General features: G+C 60.8%; 1 protein-coding gene across 1 annotated transcript in view; it reads right to left on the bottom strand.

Annotated features, from left to right (window-relative positions):
- Positions 1 to 18373, bottom strand: part of EXD3 (exonuclease 3'-5' domain containing 3) — a 47228-nt gene that overhangs the window by 10338 nt on the left and 18517 nt on the right. The window contains exons 11-17 of the mRNA XM_043470396.1: positions 18058 to 18268; positions 17846 to 17955; positions 17227 to 17389; positions 16988 to 17151; positions 16356 to 16511; positions 7710 to 7763; positions 7451 to 7582 (exon numbers count right to left, since the gene is read on the bottom strand). Of these exons, the coding sequence (XP_043326331.1) occupies positions 7451 to 7582; positions 7710 to 7763; positions 16356 to 16511; positions 16988 to 17151; positions 17227 to 17389; positions 17846 to 17955; positions 18058 to 18268 (990 nt within the window). The remainder of the gene's footprint in view (positions 1 to 7450; positions 7583 to 7709; positions 7764 to 16355; positions 16512 to 16987; positions 17152 to 17226; positions 17390 to 17845; positions 17956 to 18057; positions 18269 to 18373) is intronic.

The raw sequence follows: 18373 nt of genomic DNA, 5'->3' as shown, positions 1-18373 counted from the left end.
GCATGGACACTCATGCATGAGGCTGCAGAGGTGTGTCCCGGCCTCCACTGTGGGGCGGGAGGAGCCGTGACGGGAGCGCTGCCCCTGCAGGCAGATGGGGAGGGGACGGGCACTGGGGACAGTGAGAGGAAAGCAGGTCTGGTGCCGCGGAAGATCAGCACGGGTCCAAGAAGCAGCCTGGACGACAGGGGCCTGACTGAGGGGCAGCCCAGCCAGCGTCGCCTGGCTCGCCCCCGGCTGGGGTGTGTCTGAGCCCCGCCCTCAGGGTCCGGGCCGCAGGCTGTGCTTCGGTCGGGGTCCCTCCTTGTCCTCCAATCCTCTCAAGCCGTCCCCTCCTCTCCCAGCCGCAGTCCCAGCCCAGCACCACTGTGTGGGGACAGCAGGCTGACAGCTTAGGCCACCAGGATAAGACCCCACGTCCGCTCACCTGGACGCTGATGTCCACCCAGGCAGGCCGAGGGCTGTGAGCATGGCCCAGAAGAGTGGCAAAGTCCACCCTCCCGGACCATCACAGTGGACAGTCACAGCCCCTGAGGGGGGTGCAGGGGCTGACACGTGGGTCTCAGACCACTGGTGGGAGTGTGCCGGACGCTCCCGTCCACAGGCTCTGTCCTTGCCTTTGCCAAGTCCAGCGACCGGCCGCTCGGGCCCTTAGGAGGAGCAGAGGCAGTAACGGCTGCCCCGGGACCTGCTCCCAATCGGGCGGCCCCAACGCGGGGAGGAGGCGTCGCAGAGCTCACTGTTCCCAGGGGACAGGCAGGCATGGCCAGGACCCCCGTGTCTCTGTGAGGCCAGGGTGGGTGGGCAGCTACAGGCTCCAGGTTGACTCAAATATAATCTGGGTCAGAGAATGCAGTGGGACTCTGGCCCTGGGGCGGTTCCCCACCCCCTGGGGCCCCCTCATTCTCCCCTGGGCAGCAGGTCCCTGGGCCCCCACCCGAGCAACGCCCGAGGCAGCACACAGCCCCTCCCGCGGTTCCCGGTTACCCCACCGGGCAGTATGTGCCCCTAGGCCCCCCAGGACCCCACTGGGAGCACACAAGACCCTTCCCTCAGCACCCCCCCTAGGCGGCACCCAGCCCTCCCAGCGGTCCCCCCGGGCGGCCGTGCCCTTCCGCCGTCCCCAGGAGCCCGGGTGGCACCCCTTTCCCGGGGCTCCCCGGCACCCCCGGCGCAGCAGGCGCGGGCAGTTCCCAGACGGGGGAGGGGCGCGGCCGTGAGAACCGCCGGCGGCGGGCGCGTGGGAAAGCGGGCGGAGGGGCGGCGCGGGGGGCGGGGCGCGCCTGGGAACGGCCCCCACCCCCGCCGGCCTTTGAAAGGGCCACTCAGGGCGCCCGGCCCGGATTCAAAAGCAAACGGCCGCCTGCCCGCCCGCCTGCCTTCCCGCGCCGGCGGGGCCGAGGGGGGCGGGGGACCCCAGCCGCCCAGGGCCGTGTGGGAGGGGACGGGCGCCAGCCGGCGGGGAGAGGGATGCGGGCTGGGGACGTCGGGGAGGGGCCGCCCCCCCGTGTGCCCCTGCCACAGGCAAGTGGGGCCTGGCCCTCAGACAGCGGGGGGCGCCCAAGGAGGGCGCACCCTGGAGTCCTCCTCCAAAGGATGGTGGGACTCTGCAAACTGGGCTGGGGGGCCTGGAAGACTTCCTGGAGGAGGTGGCATCTAAACAGGCTTGGCCGGCCTGGTGGGCAGAACACTTGCTCAGGTGCTGCCAGGACTGGGGAGACGTGTGGGACCCAGTGAGGTCAGCAGGGCTGCTGAGTCAGGCCACGCCGGAGGGGACCCCACTCCACCACTCACTGCCCTGCCCAGTGCCCACCTTCTCCTGAGGCCCCCCCACCCCCTCCCAGGCTGGCTGTGGGCTCACCGAGGCCCCCACCCGCCCGGGTCAAGGCCCCACCAGCCACCCTGGCTCACCCCAGATGTGCCTCTGATGGGCACATCGGAGGGTGGGCGGAGGGGCTGCCTGGGAGGGGGTGGGGAGGGGGTGGGAAGGGGGTCCCCTCCCCCCAACTACTCTGCGGCCAGGGAGGGAAAGGTGGCCAGGTGGGGGTGGGATGACGCGTGCCTTTCCTGGAGCTTGTCCACCCGTGGGCACCCCCTGCACAGGCCCCACTCTGTCATCCCGAGGACCCTCCCACACCCAACCAGGGCTGCCCACCGAGGCCCCAAGCCTGTCCTGCCTGCTCCATCCAGGGCTGAGGGGGACAGTGGGCCAGGCCCCTGGGTCCGTCTGGTCCTCTCTGGCACTGGCCTCAGCAGCAGGGCTGGGGTGGGGCCCCTGCAGGAGCAGCTGTGGGCAGTGTGTGACACGCAGGGCTGCTGGCAATGAACCTTCCCCTGCAGATCCCGAGGCCTGCACTCACGGGCTCTGGCTCCTGGGCTGGGAAGTCTGACCTCTGGGGGAGGTTGTCTCCTGCCCTTCAGCCAGCCCGGCCGCGGGGGACCCTGGCAGTGAGATGGGCCCTTTTCCACCCGTCCTGCTGACCCGGCTGGGCCCGCGCACCCCTCACCCTGAGGCAGGCAGGTCCTCAGCGCCCTGCCCTCCCTGTTCCTCTCGGGCTCACTGGGCAGTGGGTCTAGAGCTGGCCTTTGACGTGTCTGGGCTTCCCTGGTGGCTCAGGCGGTAAAGAATCTGCCTGAAACGCAGGAGACCTGGGTTCGACCCCTGGGTGGGGAAGATCCCCTGGAGGAGGGCATGGCAACCCACTCCAGTATTCTTGCCTGGAGAACTCCACGGATAGAGGAGCCTGGCGGGCTACTGTCCACGGGTCACAAAGAGTCAGTCACGACTGAGGGACCGACACTTTGACATGTCCGTCCAGGGGCTCCTGCTGGCTCCGTGGCTGGTTCCGGCACCGCTGTGGGCTGGGGGGAGGACGCAGAGGAACAGGAGCCCCCAGACCCTCGGGTGCCCTCCTGTTGCCCAAGGTGCCTTACTGACCCCGGGCTGAAGGGTGGAGCTGAGGGCACCAGGCGGCCCCCAGAGGCCTGTCCTCCCCCTCCCCCGCTGGCTCCCCTCAGGCCCACGTCATGCTGGCCTGGCAGGGGCAGCGTCCTGGTCGTGGCTGTGGACCACGTCCACCGCACAGGTCTGTGTACCGGGGGCCGGGCATCCCAGGCTGCGTCCCAGGCACTGGGCCGCACACCTGTCCTCTGTGAGGTGAGTCTGTACCCTCGGAGTTCCTATTTTAAGCAGGTCGGCCCTCTTAAACAGTGAGCCTCTGGCGGCTTCCCTGGTGGTCCAGCGGCTAAGAATCTGCCTCGCAAAGCGAGGGAAATGAAAGTGTTAGTTGCTCAGTCGCGTCCAATTCTTTGCAACCCCGTGGACTGCAGACTGCCAGGTCCCGCTGTCCGTGAAGTCTTCAAGGCAAGACGCTGGAGTGGGCAGCCACTCCATTTTCTAAGGGTTCTTACCAACCCAGGGATTGAACCTGCGTCTCCTGCATTGCAGGTGGATTCTTTACCATCTGGGCCTCCAGGGAAGCCCCAGATGTTCACTTTCGAAAAGGACCGACCCGCTTAGAGTCAGAACTCTGAGGGCACAGACGCACACCGACCCAGTCCCTGGTCCGGGAAGACCCCGCAGGCCTTGGGGCAGCAGAGCCCACACGCCACAGCCACTGAAGCCTGCACCCCAAGATGCTGCGTGCCCCAACGGGAGAAACCCGAGGATCGCAGCTTGAGAGCAGACCCAGCGCGACAAGGTGTTTCAAGTGAGCACCTGTCAATGTCCAGGAGGTACATCCCGGGGGGACCCCCAACGGGGGATAGGAGCCCCTCCCAGGACACATGCTCAGGACCAAGGTCCAGAGAGGAGTGACCCTAGGACAGACGGAGCCAGGAGGGGGGTGCTTGCTGGGCACCTGCAGTCAGCTGGGCCAGGGACCTCCCTGGGCACTGAGCCGGGCCCCCGCCCCGGCCACTCCAGGGGCCTCCTCACACATCTCGGACAACACGGGCCCCTGGGAGCCCTGCAGGAGCGTGTGAGGTCCACGTGGGGCCGGTACGCTGACAGACTGCTGGCCGCCGCACCTGGGGCACCAGCTTCAGTGCGAGGGCGTGGGCACCGCCGTCATGCCAGCCACGGGGCCCTCCTAAAGAAGGGGGCTGCCAGGAGCGGGGTCCCGGGTCAGGGGGGTCCAGGTCCCCAGGTCCCCAGGTCCCCCAAGAGCCAAGTGCTGGGACCCGGGTTGGGCTCTGGTGGACCCGGGGCGTTCCCGGAAGGGGAGGAGTGTGTCGGGAGGGCGGCCCCGTGGGCTGTGGGGAGGCCTGGGGCGATCTGCGGGGCCCAGCCGAGTGTTGCCCCAGGGGGCTGTACTGAGCTTGCTGACGGCCCTGCATCCTGGCTGGCATCCCGAGTCTGGGGGCATGCTGGGCCCCCATAGCCACCCCCCACGCCCCGGCCCTGGAGGCCTGTGACAGGCCCCTCCTGCGGCCTCGGGAGCCAGTGGCCCCAGGTCCCTGCCTGCACAGGGTGGGGCCCCTCCTCCCGCAGCCTTTGTGCCTGCGTGACCCCAGGGGCACCGAGTGTGGGAACGGGGCTGGGGGCCGCAGAGCACAAAGGCCGGGGAGGGGCGGGGTCAGGGCCGCCGCCTCTTCCTGTCTGTCCCCACGTCTGCTGCTGCCCCTCAGGACACAGGGAGGGTCTCCACGCCTGGGGACGGGCTGGGCAGCGGCGACCCGCTGGCCCCTGCGTCCGGACTCCGGGCCCCGTCACTGCGGGCCTCCCAGGTGTGGTGCAGGCGCTGGGGGCCGCTGGCCCAGGGTGCCCTGGCGTGCTCGGGCCCTGAGAGCCCTCGCTCAGCCAGCTCCCCACCAGACATCAGCCCAGGCAGCACCCTCCTCCCTCCCACGGCCTCTGCCCAGCGCGGGGATCCTGGGGGCGTAAACCCGCCCCTGAGGCCCCGCCCCGAGGCCCCGCCCCCAGCTGCAGTCTCCTCCCCCAGCGCCGCTCCCAAGGGGACCCCCTGCGGAGTGCACCCCCCCAAATGGGGTGACTGTACTCCTGGAGGCCACTTCCAGGGGCCGACGTCACTGACCCCCAGGACACCCCTCACTGGGGCTTAGCCCACTCCCCACCACAGAAGAGGGGCCGCAGGGACGGTAAAATAGACGTTATGCCCAACTGTGCCTGGGTTTCTGCTCTGGGACTTTTTTAAGCTTAAATTTCTTTGATAAGATCCTTTCCCAGGGTGGACGGCACTGGGAATGTCCTCCTGGCGGACGTTCCCAATGGACGGTCCCAGGCCCCAGTCACCAGCTCCGGGGGTCACGACCCTGCCCTGCTGGAGGGATCCAGTGCTCCTCGCCCTCTGGGCCCTGGGGTGGGTGGGCTGCCTCCCTACTGTCAGGGGCCACCTCCACGTGGCGGGGCCCACCAGCCCCTCCAGCCTCACTTGCTCCTGCCGCATACCCCGATGTGGAGCCCCGAGAGCGGCCGGCAGCTCTGGGAACACTTCGTGTGTCCAGTGGGCTTTCCCTCTGGGAACAGCACCAAAATAGCAGAAGGAAGGAAAAGAAAATGGAAACTCAGCCTGGCGGCGGCAGCTCTCCAGGGAGGCAGCCAGCTCTGGCCTGGGCAGGGGCGGTGGTGGCTCTGAGCCAGCGTCCAGGGAGCTCGGGCCCTGGGGGCACAGGATGGGACCCTGCTGGCCGAGAACGGCTCGGAGGTGCTCCCTCGGTCAGTCCTATGCTTGCGGCGCTCTGCTGGCCAGTGGCCAGTGCCCTCTGATGTCCACACGGGCTCAGGGGCCACGCGGGCCTGGGCCGTGGCCTCAGGCAGGGCAGGGTCCGCAGTCACACGGAGCCACTGGTCACCGTGCCTTGGGGCATCCACTCGGGGCATCTGCACAGCCCCTTCCTGGGCTTCCCCATCCACGTGTGGGAGGCCCTGAGACCAGCCGGCTCACGCACCAGACAGGAAGTGAGGTGGCCCGTGCGCTGGACCGGGAAGGTAAGCCATTCCTAGCCACCGCGCTGGGCTGAGCTCCTGGGTGAGGCTGGGAGCGTCGTGGCTGGGGGGCTCCGGGCAGGGGAGGCGGGGTGTGTGGCCTGAGGCGCCCCGCCCTGGAGCAGGCACTGTCCATCAGCAGGGAGCGTCCTCCACTCACAGGGACCAGGCCCACGGCTGAGGACCGTGGTGGGAGCCCCGCCCAACGCCTGCGTGCTGAGAGGCTGCGCGCGGATCCAAGCACCCTAAGCTCTTAGGGACCCCTCTCTGCCTGTGGCTGCGCCTGCCTCCTGGGGTCCCAGCGCACGGCTGCAGGCGCCCCAGGACAGCGGTCTGCCACCTGGGGGTTCCTGCCCTGGGTGCACCCAGCCCACCTTCCTCAGCAGCTGAGTCCCGCTGGAGGCCGCTGGACAGCCCTGGGCCTCAGAGGCTCTGCAGGGGACCCCTCCCGACAAAGACCCATGGGGTGCCGAAACCCTGCCTCCCTCCTGGGCTGCGGCCATAAACTGCACACGGTCTCTGCCTGGCGCCTGCCCCCTCCCAGCAGCCCCGTGTCCGCTGCTGCGGCTGCCTTCCGCTTCCAGTCCTGGGGTCAGGGACCTCACCTCTCATCACCCACTGACCACGTGTGGGACGCACATCTACCACACAGGGACGCTGCTGGCAGGACCACAGCTGGGCAGGAAGCCCCTTTCCTGCCACCCCCACGCCCACTGGGAGAGCTCGGGGCACCTGGCCCACCCCCTAGACCAGCCGCCTGAGAGCCCAGACCCAGGACCTGCCCTGTCGACAACCTGGGTCTCAGCCTGAAACCTGGGATCCTGGCCCCACCGTGAGGCGTGTCCTGGATCCCCTGCGCCCCACCTTCGCCCCCCGCCTGCCACCACCGCTCACCTGGGCAGGTACACCACGGACTGCAGGTCTCCCGCCTCCCCACGGCAGCCGGGTCAGAGCCAGCGCCTCCCTGGGCCCTGCTGCCCCCAGGACTGTCTCCTGTCCTGAGGGCACTTGCTGCTCCCCCCCACCAGGGTGCAGCTCTGACCCCAGCCTTTGAACTGGCCCCACACCACCCCTGGGGGTGTCCTGCAGCCTGGGCCCTCCACGGGGCTCCCGCTGGGGCAGGGGAACGGTGCTAGGATGCGGCCCGGATTCTTCCTGTGAAGGGCAGCGGCCACCCCCATGGGTCTGAAGGCTCCCCGGCTCCCTGGGGTGCCAGCGGGGTGTCCTCCCAGCTCCCCAACTGTGTTTTCTCAAGATGACGCACCAGCAGAGGTCCTGAAAAGCTGGTAAAAGTGCCCGCAGGCTCCCCCGACGCCCTGGGGTCTTCACCACACGTGCACCTTCCCTCCTCCCGAGGAAGGGGTTGGGAGGAAATGCACAGATCAGGCTACTGCTCCATGGAGCAGAAAACCTAGGCCCAGCCACATGGCGGGGCCTCGCCAGTCACAGAGCCTGGGCCGCACACACGGGCCCCTCTCCCAGCCTGGGGCACGCGGCACCCACCTGGCAGCGGCTGAAGATGTCCGCAGGGGTGACACGCACGTTGAAATGCCTGATGACGGCCTTCGCCTGCTGCTGGGCCTTGAGGGAGCAGTCCACCGCCAGGCAGCGCCCAGCCCCAACCTGGGCCCTGAGCTGCGGACAGAAGCAGCTTTCACGTGGGGCCGGAAGCCAAGCCCCACCCCCCCAACTGAGGTGAGCCCGGAGCCTCCAGTCTGCCCGCGGGGGAGGGCGGGGGGCAGCCTGGGCCGTGGGTCCTCACCTTGTGGTATGGCAGCCCTGCGGTCAGGATGACCCTCCCCTCCTGCCTGGCAACCTGTGCAGGAGGAGAGATCAGCAGGTGAGGCTGCAGGCCCGCTCCCAGGGCCAGCCACCCCCTCTCCCCGCCCCCCGCCAGCCCACTCCCCCATCACTGCCTCCCCCGCATCTGAAAGTAAAGGAAAGTGAAAGTGTTAGTGGCTCAATTATGATCTGCTGTCCGGGACCCCATGGACTGCAGCCCACTGGGCTCCTCTGTCCCTGGAGTTGTGGTCCAGGCAAGAATACTGGAGTGGGTAGCTATTTCCTTCTCCAGGGGATCTTCCTGACCTGGGGATTGGATCCAGGTCTCCTGCGTTGCCAGCAGGTTCTTTACCATCTGAGCCACCAGGTTCCTGCAGCCTGAGGCTGGGCATTGCAGGCTGCAATAGATTTAGCCTTAGAATCATGCAAACATCTCACAGAATTGCTAACAAAATTAAATTTAAAAAGCCATCTCTATAAACCCAAAGATGATGAAACAAATGAACTACAAATAGGGAAATATTCCAAATGACACGAAGCCACAGTGAACTGACCATTTGACTCTCGGGCTACAGACCAAAATGAAGAACACCCTGCAGTAACACGACTGCTGGTGACATCAACGCGGTTATTCTGAAACGTTCGGGGACGGCAACGTCAACGCGGTTATTCTGAAACGTTCGGGGACGGCAACGTCAACGTGGTTATTCTGAAACGTTCGGGGATGGCAACGTCAACGTGGTTATTCTGAAATGTTTGTGTGTGAATTCTGACATAAGACAGATGTGTAATGCTGGTGTGGTGTTAGGATTTTTCAGCTTAGAAAGAGAAAGATTTGGGAGAAAATTAAGGAGACCACACAATAAACCCTAGATCTGAATGGGAAACTTCGGATGGGTGTCATATATATTTGATGGATGTTGTGTTAGTTGCTCAGTCGTGTCTGACTCTTTACAACGCCATGGACTGTAGCCCGCCAGGCTCCTCTGTCCACGGGATTCTCCAGGCAAGAATACTGGACGGGGTTGCCATTTCCTTCTCCAGGGGATCTTCTTGACTCCCTTAATGGGTGTTATATATATTTAGAGGTACTTAATCACTCTGCCCACCACAAAGGCCTAGAAATGAGAACCAACCCTGACGCTGTGAGCACCCTCATGCAGGCTGATTTCCAGACAGGGCTCGTGCTAAAAGGAACCAGGGAGTTTTGGAGGAACGGCTGATTCTAGATCTGAGGAGCTGGAGCACCTCTTTAGATGGGACAGCAGAGAAGTTATCAAAGTCTACAAGGATCCCGTTGAAAGGGCTCAGGACCCACTGGGCCCACCCTGCGTGCCACGAGGGGCTCGGTGTGAACCAGTAAGGCGGCAGCTGTGACGTGTCCAGTTTGGTTCCTTCTCGTGTGTTATCTTTGGAGAGTGCAAGGGGCCAGCTCACTAGCGTGAGAGCTGAACACTGCAACTCTGGGAAGGAAACACCAGGGATAGTCATGACGTTGTATTTGGCAACAATTTCTTGGCTGTGGCACCAAAAGCAAAGACAACACAATTAAAAATAAATTGGACTTTGTGAGAGTTAAAAAAGTTTTGTACATCACAGGACACTGCCAAGAAAGTGAAAAAACAACCCACAGAATGGGGAAAAATATTTGCAAATCATATATCTGATCAGGGATTAACATATAGATTATATAAATAACTCCCACAACTCAATGACAGGAAAAGCAGATAAACCAGTCAATACGTGGGCAAGGGACCTTGACCTTCTGGAGAAATGCATTTTCTCCAGAGAAGGCACACAGGTGACCAATACGCACATGTAAGGACGCTCAACACGAGTCGTCAGGGACACGCGATACACGGGCCTCACCTCACATCTGTTAGCACGGCCTTTCTGTTTAAAAAGGAAAATAGGTGTTGATGAGAATGTACAGAAATCTGGAACACTTATGCACTGTTGATGGGAATGTAAAGTGGTGTGGCTGACATGCAAAACAGTGCTACAGTTTCTCAAAAGATTAAACACAGAATTACTGTATGATCTAGCAATTCCACTGCCAGGTCAGATCCAAAAGAACTGAAAGCAGAACCGTGAATAGATACTTGTACATCATGGTATATAGTAGGAGCACTATTCACAACAGCCAAATGGAACAACCCAAGTGTCCATCAGCAGGTGACAAAAACAAATACACACACACACACACATACACACATGTATGTATAATGGAACTTATTCAGATTTTAAAAGGAAGGAAAATCCGATACAGCTACAGCACAGATGGACTTCGAAGACATTACGCTCAGTGAAATAAGCCAGACACAAAAGGATAAATTTTATATGATTCCACTTATGTGAGGTCCCTGCTACCGCTGCTGCTGCTAAGTCGCTTCAGTCGTGTCCGACTCTGTGCGACCCCACAGACGGCAGCCCACCAGGCTCCGCCGTCCCTGGGATTCTCCAGGCAAGAACACTGGAGTGGGTTGCCATTTCCTTCTCCAATACAGGAAAGTGAAAAGTGAAAGTGAAGTTGCTCAGTCGTGTCCGACTCTTCGCGACCCCACTGACTGCAGCCTACCAGGCTCCTCCATCCACGGGATTTTCCAGGCAAGAGTACTGGAGTGGGGTGCCATTGCCTTCTCCTGTGAGGTCCCTAGAGGGGTTAAATTCATAGAGACAGGAAGTAAAACAGTAGTTACCAGGGGTTGGGGGAGGGGCAAATGGAGAATGATTATTTAATGCATATAGAGGTTTTGTGTGAGACAATGAGAAGTTGTGGAAATAGTGGCAATGGTCACACACTGCACATACGTAACGTTGCTGAGCTGCACACTTAAATACGGTTACGATGATCAATTTCCCGTTACGTGTATTTTACCACAATAAAAGAAAAAACGCAATAAAGCAAGTGGTTACTTTGTAGTGGAAACAAATACACATCTATGTGATGAATAAGAACAGAATTAAAAATAAACACACATAATTGAGGTAAATATGAAGAAAGATCCAGACAACAGAGCAGTCAAGAATAAAGCCAGGGGTGACAGGACAGAGGCAGGTGTCCAACAGCAATGACAAGAGCAGAGGACCCTTCTCAGAGTCCTGCCAGCCAGTCACAAACCCAGCAACATGCTCTTTCAGGAGAGAGAGGAAACAGAATTTTCAAGGAAAAATGGCCCCTGTGAAAGGTCATAGCAAAGGAAATCCCTTTAGTAAAAAAGGCTGCCTTTTCTCAGAGTGTCTATGCATGTCCATACATCATAAACTCTAAGAGTCACTGAACATATAAAAGAAATGTGATGTCTACTTTGCAAAACTAAGGAAAACCACAATGTGTTAAAAATACTGGAAATAACAGTAAGACGGGAAGCAGGTAAGAAAGCTAACACGCTCTGAAGTCTTTGGATTGATTCTAACTTCAGACATTGTTAACTCAAACATGCAGGCTAACCCCTAAAAGAAGAGAAATAAGAGTTATAACTTTCAAATTAATAGAGGGAAAAATAGAAACAAGGGTGAAAAAGAGAAAAGAATATAAGAAACAAAGGAGAAAAAAGAACAGAAAAAGTAGGAGAGATAGAACAAATTAGTATATTACAACTGAACACAAATTATATGAGTAATTACAATAAATGTAAATGGATGAAACTAACAGGCTGAAAAACAAGACTGTCAGACAGATTTTTTAAAAAACAGCTAGAAACAATTTATAACAAGAGCAAAGGAAGGTTGAAAGCAAAACGATGAGAAAATGATACACAAATACTAACCAAAAAATGCTGGAGTGATGGTATTAGTATTAGTTCAAATAGACCTTATAGCAAAGAGCGTCAGTAGAGCCGAAGAGGCCCCTCTCTCATAATTGAAGTGTCTCAGCGGGGAGGTACATGAGCTCTAAAGCTGCGTGCGTGTGCCACTAATAACAACTTCAAACAGGAAAAGCAAACACTGACGTAACCACAAGGAGAACCTGAAAAACCCAGTGTCCACAGGAGACTTCGGTACAGCTCTCTTGGTCATCGATAGAAGTGGGCAGAAAAATAACAAAACAAGATAAGATGATTTGAGGAAATATTGAGCAAGCTTGACCTACTGAGTGTGCGAAAGCAAGAGAGGGGAGTGAACGTGACTGGAAGAGGCTGTGGCCTTTTAAAGTCCACATGGAACACTTATAAAAAGCATCGTCTGCTTGGCTAGAAAGCTAGTCCTCACAAATGTCTAAATCAGCAGTATACAGACTACAGTTCACTTAGGTTAAAGCTCCCAAATCCCAAGCTTTCTGAAACTGAAAAACAGCCTTTCAAATAAATAATCTGAACTCAAATTCAAAACTCAAAAATTATTAGAACTAAAAAGTAATGAAAATACTACATATCAAAATGGACGGAATGCAGTGAAAACATTACTTCAAGAAAATTTACTGTCCTGCATGTTTACATCGTAAGATTTAAGAGGCTGAAAGTTAAAGAGCTAAGCACTCCTCTTAGCTCTTGGGGAAATAACCCCAGGTAAGCAAAAGGAAGGAAACTATAAAGATAAAAAGAGAAATTAATGATATTAAAAAACACAAAAATGCAACAGAAAGGATCAGCAAAGCCAAACACCAGTTATTTGCAGGGACTCATTCAAGTGACAACCCTCTGGAAGGTCAGGAAACAGGTGAAGCACAGCTGAACAACAGCCAGAGTGAACCTGGTCAGCGCAAGGCCCCGCGGAGCCTCATGGGCAGCGGGTCCTGCACTGCGAAAGGGGCGCATCCAGAGAGAGGCACGGCTTGCCGAGTGACTCAGTGACGCAGTCGCCTAAGGAGTCCTAAAAGTGTTAAGTGAAAAGAGTCAGGAACTCCTAAATTCCTCCCCCAAAAACACGAGGCTAAGGCAGCCTTGAAGGAACTCAGCCAGTGTTTGAGAGGAAAATCCAAGTATTACTCAAAGTGGCAGAAAGCAGGAGGGTAAACTCCCCAGCTTGTTTGTGAAGCAGAAGAGAAGATGGTGAGCAGGAGAAGTCCTGTGTCAGAATGGTCCTGAAGACAGGTCCAGCCACGTGACACGTTGGCCAGGCTGGGTGTAACTGGAATGCAAGGTTGGCTCCAAACTGAAAAGGCTCATCACATGCACAGATCACAGGGACGATCTCAATGGCTGCAGAGGCAGCATCGGGTAGAATTCAGCTTCTTTCCTGACACAATGTGCAGCAGACATGGAGCCTGCATCCTGGTGTGGGGGCCTGGCAACCACCACACGTCACGGAGAAACAGCCCCTGTTAAGTCAGAACTGAGACAGCCGGCCACAGTTCCATCTGTTCAACCCCACCATGGAGGCTGCGACTGCTGTGAGAGGATATGGACAGAAACGAGACCTGTAAAGACTGGAGAGGAAGGAATGAAACTGTTCCTGTCTGTAGACGGTTTGTCCGCAAAGGAGACCCAAGAATCGACAGCCAACTCAGTAGAATTGAGGAGACTTCTGCGAGGTTTCCAGAGGTAAGATCAATTCTCAGGCAACTAAGTACTAAAGGTCCATGCAGTTCTGTGTATCAGCAGAAAATAAAGCAGCATCACATGTTGCAGACCAACTGTGCCAGCCCAGTGGGCCTTCCGAGGCCAGGGTCAGACCTGCAGCTTTCCGCCCAGGGCCCTTCGCAGGGGCACAGGCTGCAAGCAAGCACAAGAGAGGATGCTTGGCTTCACCGATACTTGGAGAAAGGTGAGCGAAAGTGCTGCGAGACGTGCCTGCCTACTGCCAAGACTGGGTAAAAGGACAGTGAAGCGGCGACTGCGGCGGGTGCCATCCAGCCGCTCACGGGATGGAGCCCTGGGCACGGTTCCCAGCCCACCGGCCAGCCCCGCGGGCTCTCCTGCAGGACCTCCACGGGGAAGCCCACAGCCACATTCTGAGGAGCAAGGCCACAGCAGGTCAGGGACACTGGTGAGCCCTTTACCCGTGGAGACAGGTCCTCAGTGCCCTAAATCTACTAGGTTAGTGGCCCAGGCACACATCGGAGCCGTTCAGATGAGTCTGTCCTGGTGCCTGTATCCATCGGGTCCCTGGGGCAGCGGAGCCAGTCAGAGGCACGCTGAGGTTTGCTGCAGGGAACTGACTGCAGACAGTAGGGGAGAGTGGGGCCATCAGGATCCTGGGCGGAGCGGCGGCCGCCCAGGTGGACCTGCTCCCAGTCCGGCTCCTGCCGGGCGGGCGGCTGCTCAGCTCCGGCCATGCCGGGGGAAGCCATCAATCACTGAGCTTTAGCCTCTTCCTGCATCTGCACGGGCTGCGAACCTCCCCAGCCGTCACGCCCGGTTCCTCTTTGCCGGACAGACGGCTCTCTGCTCGGTGGACTCTACGGCCTCACTCACACTTGACCACTAGCAGCAGGAGGACTGGGAGGCGCCTTAGCACAGCCTGGCTGATCCTTGGCCGGTACCCCGGCTCATCCTTGAAAGGTCTGCTCCCTGCAAGTGCGGACACAGCCCCCGAGCTTCTGCTGCGGGGGCGGGAGCCTCCTCCCTTCCCTCGCCAGTGATCCTGTCTTTCGTTAAAGGCATGTTGATAAGTGTTAGCGGAGCTCATCATAGACAATAAAACCCACAGGGTAACCCTGATGTACACCACAGCCAGGTCACCTCCTCGGGAGTCTGCTCAGGAAACACATGGCTGGGAAAGAGCCACAGAAGAGAAGATGTCAAAGGGACATCGTGGGTCCCCTGGCTAGAGAGTCTCTCCAGAAAAGGCCAGAGGGCTCCACCTGCACCAGAGAGCATCACAGGTGTGAGAGAGGCGGGCACATCGCCCTGCCGTCCAGAACACGTCGTGAGTGACACACACAGGTGACAGTATTACCCCCCCACGCCCCCCACAGCAGGGCAGGCATGAGGACAGGCCCTGGGAGCCCCAAGCACAAGGCAAGGGGACAAGTGGGCAGAGTCAGTCCATAACCACAGGGGCTGGAGCTACAGCCGTGTTCCCAGGAAGAAGCACCTTGCCTGCCACGCCCCCCGGGAGGGCACTGGGCCTGGGGCCTCAAGACTGCGATGTTCCAGGTTCTGAGGTCCAACCCCCTGGCTCTAGTCCAGGTCCTGCTGGGCCTCAGCGTCTGCTCCGTCTGGGCCATCCTGACCCCGTCAGGTCCCGGACTCCTTCTGCCCCTCCTGCGGCCCTGCTGCATCTGAGGCGCCTGTTACAGCAGCACCGACTCCTGGCTCCCGTGTCCACTGGTTTGCCTCTGTGGCTGCAGTCACTGAAGTGTGAACTCAAACCGAGTTCTGCGGGGGTGCGAGTGGCCAGGCTCTGGGGGGGCCCTGTGCTCTTCGGCCCCCGTGACTGCAGACACCTTGTCTGGGGTCCTCAGGAAGCCAGGCTAGCCTTTTCGTCTCAGCCTCTGTAAGCTAGAAACAAGCCCAGTGGGAGGACCCAGGGATTTCCGACAGGGACGGCAGCCAGAGCCACTCTTGACACGATCACGCCTCCTTCCCTGGAGCCAGGACCAGGCCTCCGGAAGAGCTGGCTGTGAGGGGCCAGGGCTGAGGAAGGTGGACATCCTCTCCTGGACGTGGGGGCTGGCTCGGGAGGCAGACGGCTCCCTCATGGCTCAGCCCTACCTCTGCAGCCCTGGGCAGAGAGCCCCTCTGTCCTTCCGGCCCCAGCTTCCTCGTTAGCAGGTGTGGGAAGGCTGCTGAAACATCCAGCGGGCTGTGCAGTGTCCGGGGAAGGGCCGCCTGCCAAGCTCAGACCCCACTCCCCCCCAAACCCCGCCCTGTGCCCCAGCCACCCGCTTGCCGAGCCTGGGGACCCAGAAGAAGGTGTCCAAACGCATAAAAGAAACCACGCATAATTACGTAATTATGACCTGGCCACCTCTGTGCTCTTTCGTGGCTGCACAAGTCACAACAGCCTGGATGTCCACTAGTGGCCAGTGAATGGATCCGCTGTGGTCCATCCGATGGAATGTTATTTGGTTGTAAAAAGGAGTGAAGCGCTGACAGATGCCACAGCGCAGACAAGCCTGGGAAACACCACGCTGGCGAAAGAAGCCAGGACCGAGAGGCCACCTGAGCAGGTCCGCGGGCACGCAGCATCCAGAGCAGCCAGAAATCAGGCTGCCAGGGCCGGGGGGGGGCTGTGCCTGGATGCGGCGGGGCCGGGAGGGGCGGCTTCACGGGGGATGAGCACAGTCTAGAATCTACCGTGGGGACAGCTGTGCGAAGCACGCCGTGAATCGTGGGGAGAGGGAGCCGCCTCTCAGTGAAGCTGGTAAAGAATGTTTACCGGTCATGTCCTTGCTCCTGAATTCTGAGACCCCTGCTTGTGTTCGGCAGGGCCCCGGGGTTTGTGTTTCCCCCCACCCCCCTGGGGGTGAGCACCAGCTTCTCAGAAAGAAGGGGCCCAAGGGCACGTGGCGGCGTCTCTAGGGGCCGGGAGCACCCAGGGTCTGCCCGCACCAGGCCTACCCCGCAAAGGAGCCTGCAGACCACAGGCGCCGGGCAGCAACAAATGTCTCCACCCTGGCAGCCAGGGGAGCCTTGCCCCAGCTCGGGGTGGGGGATCACGCAGCTGGGGCACAGCCGCTGCCTGACACTCCCCCAGCCCCGTGGCTGCGCAGGGACGCAGGGGGCCCAGGCCTGCTCACCTCGGCGGCCTGCCGGTGGTCCTCGCCTGAGTGCAGCACCCGCACGTCGACGCCCAGACAGCGGAGGGTCCGCGCCAGCCCCCCCAGCATATTGTCACACACCACGCGGAAGGCCTGGGCCGGGACCTCGGGGGCTGCGTCCTCAGGTGAGCGTACCTGCAACACAGCCTGGCTCAGCAGCTGCAGCCCGTCTGGCCCACCCGGGACGGGCGGGGTCCGGGGCAGGGGGCAGGGGGCAGGCGGGGAGGGAGGGCTCCCAGGGTGCTCAGTTCCTGTAAGCGATGTGTACTCAGTACAGAAAACAGCAGGGAAGCAGGGAACACAACCGAGACCACCCAGGACCTCAGGGGCTGGCACATGTCTCCTGGGGCTGGGGTGAACACTGGAGTACACCAGGGTCTCGGGGGCACACGGGGACATCCAGAGGCTGCCCTGGATGTTGGCGAGGGGCATGCCAGGCTGGGGACCCCTCCTCTTGTAGGACGCTCACCCCCTGCCTGCTTTCCTTCCTTCGGGGCAGAGGGTCTCCCCAACGCCCACTCCAGGTCTCCAACTCTGTGAGGTCCCAGTCTTAAGGAGAGTGGTTCTTCCCATGAGAATCCTGATAAAGGGCCTGGGGGGGCTTCACCTACTTGTCGGGGGGAGGCTGAGGCCTTCTGCAGGGGCGGCTCCTGAGTCCCGCGTCTCTCGCTGCATCCCAGCCCCAGGCTCCAGGGCAGGGCCCCCGGCAGGTGGAAGCGGGCAGGCTCTCTGCATAGCGCCCAGTACACCTCCAGCAGGCAGTAGGCATCCGCAGCTAGGGTGGGCAAGGTCAGCCTCAGGCTCCAGTGTGGGGGGTGTGGGGGCGTGGGACAGGAAAGGGGGCACCCACCTGCATAGACCAGCTGCTCCTCGCCCAGCGGCCGCCGGTCCCAGTTGGAGAGCTGCTGTGTCTTGTCCAGGGGCTTGCCCAGCACCTGCTGCACCAGGAGGCTAAGGCCTCGCGGCCCTGCGGCCCCGTCCACAGCTGGGGCTGGCCTGTCCGCCACCCGCATCTGCAAGACAGCACCCCCAGGGGTGAGGTGCCTGCCCTGGAGGGCAGACAGCATTGCACTGTCCCACGGGGTTCCCTGGAGCAGGCCCTGTGCCCTCCATGATGGACAGCGTCCCAAAAGGGGGTGCCGGCGGCCCAGGCAGGCTGTCTCAGGGCCTCAGGGCTGGGGTCACCCGCCCACCAGTCAGCTCTGGGGCCCACATCTTAACCCCCAGGGTAGTGCTGAGAATCCTGGGGGCAGGGGCAGAGCTGGGCTGGCCCTGGGCAGTGTGGGGATGTGTGGCGATACTCTCTCCTGGGGGACCCTGTGTCTGGGTCCCTGGTGACCTGTGGCCAGGGATCGGGGCTGGGCCAGGAGGGGGACAAGTCCTCAGTGAGACTGTTGCCCAGGCGTTGCCGTGCAGGCAGCTCCGTGGAGCAGGGAGCAGGGAGCCCCCAGCCCACCCCCGGCACTGACCTGTCTGTGTGCCTGCAGCAGGTCCAGGCCCCCCTGCAGCTTCCGCACGGCCTGCGCCAGGGCTGGGTAGGACGCACCCAGGCTCCGCAGGTCCCCCGCCATCCCATAACCTGCAGTTGGGGGGCACCGCTGTGACGGGGGCCAAGGGAGAGGCCGGTCTCACACCCTTCCCCAGGTCCCGCAGGGCTGGGGCAAGGGCGGGTGCTACTGACCCAGCTTGGTGATGGAGGGGTCTGAGAGCAGCCGGGACACCAGCTGGGAGAAGGCCCGGGGCGCCTGCCCTCCTGCGGGACTCGAGAGCCGGGGCAGGTCCAGCAGGAACACACGGCCTGCCACGGCCACCTGCATGAGTGACACCTGGGGCCGGCCGCCCGCGCCGAAAGACGGTCTCCACTCCAGGTCCACACCGACCACCTGACCCGGCTGCAGACAGAGGAACCGGTTGGAGCGGCGAGGCGAGCGCTGCGGTCCAGGGGAGGCGGCCTCTGTGGGGAGGGCTGGCCCGGCCCTGGGCGTGCCAGTGTGGCC

The sequence above is a fragment of the Cervus canadensis genome, chromosome 5 (assembly GCF_019320065.1).
Source record: "Cervus canadensis isolate Bull #8, Minnesota chromosome 5, ASM1932006v1, whole genome shotgun sequence".
Classification (NCBI taxonomy): Eukaryota; Metazoa; Chordata; class Mammalia; order Artiodactyla; family Cervidae; genus Cervus; species Cervus canadensis.
The sequence above is the reverse complement of the archived record's forward strand: the minus strand, read 5'-3'. Positions and strand labels throughout refer to the sequence as shown.